The sequence below is a fragment of the Macrobrachium nipponense genome, chromosome 22 (genome assembly GCF_015104395.2).
Source record: "Macrobrachium nipponense isolate FS-2020 chromosome 22, ASM1510439v2, whole genome shotgun sequence".
Lineage (NCBI taxonomy): Eukaryota > Metazoa > Arthropoda > Malacostraca > Decapoda > Palaemonidae > Macrobrachium > Macrobrachium nipponense.
This window is the reverse complement of record NC_087213.1, coordinates 62,739,525-62,748,907: the sequence shown is the minus strand read 5'-3', so window position 1 is coordinate 62,748,907 and position 9,383 is coordinate 62,739,525. Positions and strand designations below refer to the sequence as shown.

At 34.0% G+C, this 9,383-nt stretch overlaps 1 protein-coding gene across 1 annotated transcript; it reads right to left on the bottom strand.

Moving 5' to 3' along the window:
* Positions 1-2,327: 2,327 nt before the first annotated feature.
* Positions 2,328-4,106, bottom strand: LOC135198734 (GATA zinc finger domain-containing protein 14-like). The gene is made up of 2 exons (XM_064226588.1): positions 4,024-4,106; positions 2,328-3,436 (listed from the first exon to the last, which is right to left on the bottom strand). The coding sequence occupies exons 1-2, from the start codon at positions 4,043-4,045 to the stop codon at positions 2,451-2,453; spliced, it is 1,008 nt and encodes a 335-aa protein (XP_064082658.1). The 5' UTR covers positions 4,046-4,106; the 3' UTR covers positions 2,328-2,450.
* Between the last annotated feature and the right edge of the window lie 5,277 nt (positions 4,107-9,383).

Sequence of the window (9,383 nt, the reverse complement as noted above, 5' to 3'; positions counted from 1 at the left end):
TTACTTTAAGACGTAAACTATCTGAATGAATAAATGGGATGGGTGCGTACATGGTTAACTCAGGTACAATAAAATTAAGGGTGGGTGCTGACAGATACTTCGCTAGCAATTTACTAACGATGTTAAAAACCAGCTTTTTGGGAAACGAGTTCTTTACAAAATATTCTAAAAGAAACTCGACTTCAAGGTGGAAGGAGAGCCAATCAGATGTGTACCGAAGGGTCCTAAAAACCAAAGTGGAAATAGCATTAATCTTAAAATTACGGAAACACGAGCTAAAAAAGTTGTACCCGAGCCCAGTGAAGGTACTCTTTCTAAAAACACTTGTGTTGAAATGGTGGTCACGTCTAGTTATTTTTATATCCAAGAAGGCCAGGGTCTCATCCTTTTCATTTTCTAAAGTAAATTTAATGTTAGGATGGGCCTTATTAACATAATCTAAGAAAAGCTGGCATTGCCAAGGAAATTTAAATAAGGCAAATGTATCGTCAACATACCTTCTATAAAAAACTGGCTTAAAAATCCCAGGACAATCATTAAGAAAATTTTCCTCCAAATGTCCCATAAAAAAATTGGCAAACAACGGTCCCAAATGAGAACCCATGGGAACCCCCTCTGCGTGCAGAAAGAGCTGCCCATTAAAAACAAAGGTGGCATCTTGCATAGCAAGTTCCAAAAACGTTTTAAAAAGTTGCCTAAAATTATCTCAATTGTCTCAGAAACAGGGACATTAGTGAATAACGATTCAACGTCTAAACTAACCATATACAAATCACCATCCTGTAAAATAATTTCTTGTTGAAATACATAACCATTCTTTAACGAGTATTGAGAGTAGGCATATTCATTGAGTATTTTGACTAAGAATTTGAAAATATTATATGACGGGCTACTATATGCAGACATTATCGGTCTCAAAGGTACACACGCAAAGATTTGTAAAATCACCATCGATAAGAAACATTTCTCTATTATTGGCGCCACAAAGCAAACTACCCACCTAACTACCCTTGAGTCATTGATTATTAAGCACCTATCACCTAGTTTAAACTTCAACACCTCGTCATCTCCTCTCTCTCTGGCGTGAGGTTTAAGTTGTGTGCAGACCTTACCGTTTTTAGTCACTCAACTCTTTTCTTCTTTATGAATAGGTAGTTTTCTTCTCATTTTCTATTTTAACGTTCTGAGTATGTTTTAATTTTTATTGTAATTTTTAAGTTTATTTTAATGTTGAATTTCAATTGCAGACTGATGATGTGTTGGTACAACATGAAACTTTTCTTCATAAAACGCGTTTATATGACTGGCGTCTGATTGGGCACCCCTTCCTTTATATATATATATATATATATATATATATATATATATATATACACATATACGTATATATACATATATATATATATATATATATATATATATATATATATATATATATATATATATATACATATATATATATATATATATATATATATACATATATATATATATATATATATATATATATATATATATATATATATATATATATATATATATATATACACACATTTGTAATCACAGAAAATTTTTTATTAACTGTTTGTAGGGTATCTTTTGACTTTAGCAGGAATTTGAAGACTGAATATAGCATATGTTTACTGAATTTATTCCTATGAATTTTTTTTTTATCAATGATAAATTTCGTATTTCTAAGAAACTAGGGTCTGACACCAATTTGGATATTAAGCTGTATGCGTATGCTAATTGTGTACAAGGTTAATACAGCGAATAAATTACATTATTTTGATTTTATTTATAATAAGTAAGCATCTAAGCAAACGTTCCTTGCTATTCTGTTGTAAGAGTAAATAATTTTGTCTTATTTCCTGGTAATATTAGGTATATTTTGATAAGACGATAATTTTTGCCCCAGTTTTAAGGAAGGTTAGAATAAGAAATACTTTTAAATTTATATAGTAATTTTTCACAATCATTATGATTTTTGCGTCTTTTTTTATGGGAGAATAAATTGAAAAATGCTTTAGAAACCTATGCGATTGTTATTAGTAACGTTTGAAAATGACGATAATGTTTGACTGTTGTTACAAGGGAGATTGAAATGAGAAATCCATTTGTAATCTTTGCAAGTCAGAAATTTTGGAAAAGTAAAATCCTTTTTGCCTTGACTTTGTTTTATGTCCTGTCGGAATCTGTGTGAAGATTATTAAAATAATAATTCCTTTTGTTATCTATGCGATATTTAGTAATTTTAAAAATTACGATAATTTGTGTCTTGGCTTTGTATTATGGGAGACTGAAATAATTTTCGTTATGCTGTGTTTATTGTACATAAATATATATAATGTCAGTATAACAATATTCAGTTAGAGATCCACATTAAACTTAATTAAAGACAGAAGTGAGCATCAGATGCCAAATACGTTTAGCTTTTTTTATAGGTAAGTTTAGAAAGGGGCTCCATAGGCGGAAGATGGAGCTTGGGGTGCTCCATAGCCATTGCTGGGAGCAGCAGGTGGGCCATAAATATCGTTGGAGGAAACAGCAGCTCCATTGCCATTTGCTCCATAGCCGTTACCATTTCCATTACCGTTTCTTTTGCCGTTGCCATTTTTCTTACCGTTTCGACCTCCATTGGAACCATAGCCATTGTTTCTCTTCCCGTTGCCATTTTTGCCATTACCATTTCCGTTGGAGCCATAGCCGTTGTTGCTATTACCGTTGCTGCCATTTCCATTTCCATTGGAGCCATAGCCGTTGTTGCCATTACCATTTCCATTGGAGCCATAGCCGTTGTTGCCATTTCCATTTCCATTGGAGCCATAGCCGTTGTTGCCATTACCATTTCTATTGGAGCCATAGCCGTTGTTACCATTACCATTGCCATTGTTACCATTTTTATTTCCATTAGAGCCATAACCATTATTACGATTACCATTACCATTGCTTTTTCCATAACCATAAGGCTGAACTCCAATGAGCTCGTTGACTGAGTAGAAGGATTCGGCGTCAGCGCAGTCGAAGTTGAACCACCAGTCACAGACGAGGTACTGTTGGTTGAAGATGGTGCCGTTGGGGCAGAGGAAGGAGTCCTGCTGACGGCGTCCATTGGGCCTATCCTGGCAAATGTGGAAGACCTGGCAGCCAGCTTCGGGGTCAGTGTCAGCGTAATACCCAGGGACGTTCTGGGCATTGCAGTCGAATCCAGTGTCAGGAACAGAGGCTAAGACGGGATAATCTTCACCAGGAATACCGCCTCCAGGAATGTTTTCTGCCAAGGCAGCAAGTGGGTCTACTCCATAGCCGTTCTTTGGAGGTCCATAAGAATTGCTTGGTGGAGCTCCATACCCATTGCTTGGAGCGCTTGATGGAGCTCCATAACCATTGCTTGGTGGTGATGGCCTTCTGTCAGCGGATGTGACGGCCAAGAGAGCTAGAAATTAATGGCGTAAATTGTTAGTGGATTATTTTGACCGATATTTTCTTCATACTGTTAGCACTGATTTTTCTGTAGTCGAATTGTTTGTTGCAGTATGTTTAATCGGTATTGTTAGTTTGAAAAATTCTTGTAGTCAGAAACAGTACATTTTCTGATAGGCCAGATTATCTTTGTTTTGTAGGTGTTAGTATTATTACTGAATACGTGGGAATAACTAAGTTAAAAGTTTTTTTCTCAAAGTGATTGCTATATATAATATTTTTTAATATGTTATAAATCTTCAAAATATAAAATATCTTATAGGAATACATTGCCCTTCCATGTGTAGATTTTTTAAAAGAATACTGTGTAAGGTAAAATTCTGATCTTTCAAAGTTTAGTAGAATATGCTGTTAGGTAAAATTCTTACCTTTCAAACTTTAGTGAATCAACATATTTTTTTTTAAAGTTAATGTACAGGAATAAACCATAAAATTTAAAGAAGGAAAGACTTTAGTTGAACGATACCAAGGAGGGAGTGAATCTTTTCCAGGAATGTACTGCATTATAGGAAAATGATCATCCAAAGTTAAGCGACTCACCACAAAGAATAAGACCCTTCATGGTTTCTCAGCTGGATTACTCAGAAGCTCTAAAATGGGTAGGACGTCGCAGCCGAGTGATACCACGATGGGAGTGAGACGCCCTTATATTCTGTAGGTGACCCAGGGGAGTTTTCGGCTTCATCTGGGTGACCTTGCACGGTTGCTTCCATAGCAAGGTTGCCCATCACGAAAATGATCTGATTTCGGGAGCGTTACGCTTGTGAAAACATGAATAAAAATCGTGGAAAAGATAGCATCTTGGTTAGGTAATCTATTGCTTTACGCAATTGAATATAATTCCTGATGGTTATCGATTTTTGTTACGTAAGCGTGACCCTTGAGCAGCATTGAAGTAAGCTGTATGTCATGAGCATTTTCAATTTAGCATTTCTGTTTCGATTTCTATTTTGCATTTTGTTTCGAATTTTATTTTCATTTCAGTGATTTCATAATGTTTGGAACACAACGCAGTTCAGTCGTGTAGCCCACTTATTTGCAGGTAGTTTTGAGGGTTCATTTTGAATCTTATTATTTAACAAATAACTCTCTCTCTCTCTCTCTCTCTCTCTCTCTCTCTCTCTCTCTCTCTCTCTCTCTCTCTCTCTCTCAATAATTTTATCATAGCTGATTGTTAGAAATATTAAATAATTAGCTATGTGCGTGTTTGTGTCTGAGTTAGGATAATTCCTGGATTCGAGTCTTCTGCAAGCAGATTTTAGGCAACTAGGTATGTATATATATATATATATATATATATATATATATAATATATATATATAAATGTGTATATGAACTATTTCAGTCGCGTAATCAACAGTTTGAATATCGTAAAGCTTGAGTGGCAGTAACAATTCCCAGTTGGAATAGTGATTCCGAAAAGTTCCATGGCTTTCCAGAGTCTCGGGTTCGAGTCCCATTGCTTTTGAGGTCCACTCTGACATACATTTCTTTTTTAGCTTTTATTTAGGTTTGTTTTTATGTTAGTCTAATAGATAGTTTTTAATTTTAACCAAGTTTATTGATTTATTTTGCGGGCTATAATGAGTGCGGAATTGTTTATTAATTGTTATTACAGGTACGTTTATAGGCTGAATATTTTTTTTTGTATTCGTATACATTTCAAATCCTTCCATTTTATTCTTTCCTGTTTTTACAAATGGTTAGCGTTCTGCGGAAAGCTTTCTTTGAAAGTTCATAGGTGTCTTTCTTGACCTATAAGACTGGATGCTCATTAATAATAATAATAATAATAATAATAATAATAATAATAATAATAATAATATGCGTGGAGGGGTCCCTATGCACTCTATCGATGGAAATAATAATATAATAATCATAATAGTAATCTGGTCCGAACAACAATACTTATTAACGACAGAAAGACAACGCCGTTGGTCCCGTTGCTGAATGACCACTGGTTCCAAGCAACGTAAAAACAACATACAAACAAACAAACAGACAGAAAGACAACCCCAGCTGTACAGATTTTGTCTAAAAGATAGAGGGCAAGAGATAATGTTAGGGTCAAGATTGGATAACTTGATTTGAACAGTAATAGAAGACGAAACTATGCTGTAACAACCGCTTGATGCGGGATGTCCTACGCGTATCATTCTTGAATTCCTTGCAGCGTCAGAATATTGCATAAAAAGAACTTGGACTGGTAGGTAAGATCACGTACTTCCATACAATTAGAATGATCAGTTACACTGTTTATCACTGCTACTTGGAGTGGATTCACAGTAAGAAATCAAGTAATGTAGTTGGTTGTACTTGAACCAGAGCTGGGCAGTACTTAAGTACAAAAGTACTTAAGTACATTTGTGTACTTTAAAAATGTACTTCAAGTACTTTTAGAAATGAGTACTTAAGTACAGTACTTAAGTACAAAGTACTTAAGTACTTTGCATTAAATATTTTATAAAATTATTATTTATTTAGTTCTATATGAACGCAGTTTTCTTGGGGTCACCGTTCATTTGGTGAGTTCACTTAATTAAACTAAATCTCCTACATATTAAAAAAGTGCATGACCCAGGGTATATATATATATATATATATATATATATATATATATATATACGTATATATATATATAAGTACTTAGTACAGTACTTAACTACTTTTTTATTGTACATTAAGTACAAAGTACTTAAGTACTTTGCATTAAATATTTTATAAAATTATTATTTATTTAGTTCTATATGAACGCATTTTTCTTGGGGTCACCGTTCATTTGGTGAGTTCACTTAATTAAACTAAATCTCCTACATATTAAAAAAAAGTGCATGACCCAGGGTTATATATATATATATATATATATATTATAAATAATATATATATAATAATATATATAGATAGTACATATATATATATATATATAATATATATATCTATATATATATATATTCATATATATATATATATATATTATATATATATATATCTGAATGTCATAGGGCAATCCTAAGGGCGCCTCCCTCCTGAAGGTGCAGGTCTATGTTCATTAAACTCTTTCTAAACTATAAGTCCAATTGTCAAAAGAATGATATCCCTGGCATCCTTATAACGTAAAGACCATAATGATATATATGTGAAGATCATAGGGTCAATCCTAAGGGTGCCTTCCTCCTGAAGGTGCAGGTAAAAACAAAACCCACGACTAGGGTTTTGGAGATAGACCCCTATGACCACATATGAAACTATAATGAAGATTTGTTCTTTCAGATTGATGAAACAAATTTGGAACGAAAGAGTGGTGCACTTTGTTGTCAGCGTTTCAAGGGTGAACATACTCACGATAAAATTGCCGAGAAAATGGAGCATATCATGACTGATTTTAACATCCCCATCAGTAAAGTTGTTAGTACAGTCACTGACAACGGGTCAAATTTCGTTAAAGCATTCCGTGAGTTTGGAGTAAATGCTCTCAAATATGAGTCTTCTAACATATGTGACCTAGATGATGATGCTGATTCAGAAACAGACGAAGATGAAGATGTCCTCGAAAGTCCAGCTATTGGGGCAGATGATCAAGTCTTGGAACACAACCTCTCAAAACATGTAAGATGCGCCTCACATACTCTTAGCTTAGTGGCAACAACGGATGCTAAAAAAGCTCTGAAAAATGCACCGTTTGCAGCAATTAATCATTCTACAATGGGAAAATGCAGTGCACTTTGGAATAAAAGTGGTAGGCCAAAATCGGCAGAAATAATCAAGAACAGGCTAGGTTGTCAGATCCGTTTACCGTGTGTAACACGATGGAATTCTTTGTATGACACTCTCGGCGTGCTGCTGAATAACAAAGAGAAATTGCACCAGTTAATGACAGAACTGGGTTTACCGCCATTGAAACTAAAAGAGATTGAATTTATAGCGGAGTATGTTGAAACGTTGACTCCAATAGCAGTAGCAATTGATCGCCTGCAAGGGGAAAAAGATATTTGCTTTGGCGAATTGATACCAACACTCCTAACAGTTGAAAACAAACTTGGCGCTTTCAAAAGCAAAGCTCTCAAGTACTGCAAACCTCTTCTTTCTGCCATTTCTGATGGATTTGAGGAACGATTTGGAAAATTTTTAAATTTAAAGGAGGACTCTCTGGACGTGCGTGAAGCAATAATGGCAACTGTCACTCACCCTTACTTCAAGTTGAGGTGGGTTACAATTAGTGCAAAATGGAGCCATGAAAATAAAAAAGAACTTGTTAAAAAGATGCTCATTGAATCTGCAAATGAACTTTCAGTTTCATTGCCTCCTCCTAATGTAGACTCAGCGACCAGTGGATTAGAAGAAGAGGATTATTTTGGTTTTAAGGAAAAAGGAACTGCTAGTCAACCTTCTGGTCACATGTCAGTTGATATGCAGATCCTCGAATTTCTTAAGGATAAAGATAAGAATCTTCAAAGCCTCAACAAATATCCCTTAGTGAAATCTTTATTTTTAAGATACAACACAACTATACCATCGTCTGCTCCAGTTGAGAGACTTTTTTTTCTGTGGCTGGAATGACCCTCACACCCAAGAGGTCCTCATTGGCTGACAAAACATTTGAGCGACTTATGTTAATAAGAGCTAATAATAAATTTTGCACCTGAGTTATCTTCCACTAACATAAATTTCCACTGCAAACTGTATTAAATTCATAATTGCAGGAAACTGGAAAGGTAACTATTCAATAAGTACCACTTGGTTGAACAATTATTATTTAGTGATACAATAGATAGTATTTTGTGTTGTGAAAGAATTTAGTACTCATATTTTTGTGATACTAGTAATATTTAACAAATTTGTATTCAATTAGTAGCTATAAGTCTTCAAGTCTTTTGTGAGGAAAGGTGCCATTTAAGAAAAAGTAACTTTTAAGTTTATTTTGGTTTAGTTTTATTGTTCGAAATGTGCCATCTATAATCTTCAGCATTAAATGAATGTAACCTGTCAGTTCATTTTATTTATTTACTATTTTTACCACTTTACTATTTTTACAACTGTATTAAATTCATCATTGCAGGAAACTGGAAAGGTAACTATTCAGTAAATACCACTTTGTTGAACAATTATTATTTAGTGATACAATAGATACAAATGTACTTAAGTACTTTATTGTACTTAATACTTAAGTACTTTTAGAAAATGTACTTAGTACTTAGTACTTAAGTACTTTTTGCTTGAGTACTTAGTACTTAGTACTTAAGTACATTAAAAGTACTTAGTGCCCAGCTCTGACTTGAACCCAACCTCACACCCTGATAACTTCATTTGACGACTATTAGCTGCTTGATTCCGTACCATGGGATGAATTATATAATGCTACAGTATTGCATCGTCGAGCCTAATGTATTTTCTGATTTCATTTTCATAGAGAACTATCGCGTCAGTAGTAATGACTAACATTTTCCCAGAATCAGGTATTATAGGTTTTAATTGAAAACACAGTCGCTAAACACGAATGATTTCTTCTTGTAATTTCTCAAGCTCTTGCTCGTTAATCATTCTCCTAATTAAATGCGTTCAATTTCAAACAAATCTGTCCTCTTGTCCTTTTATATTATTTGAGCCCCCTCCTGCTTGCCCTATAAAGATATATACATTTCCCCCTACCAATACTTCTTATTCCATTTTCTCACCACTGTCATATCATTTAATCATAAAATTATTTTTCCACGTAATTTGAATCTCCAATTTCTCACTCTTTCATGTTTCTGTGTATCGATGTAGATTATTCCATTAGCAACAATATTCCCCCCTTAAATGGAGATTCAGAAGTACGATTTCACCTTCTGAACCCTTCAAAAAATCTCTTAATGAAGATCATCATGTAGTTATAATGATTATTATTATTAATATTTGTTTTA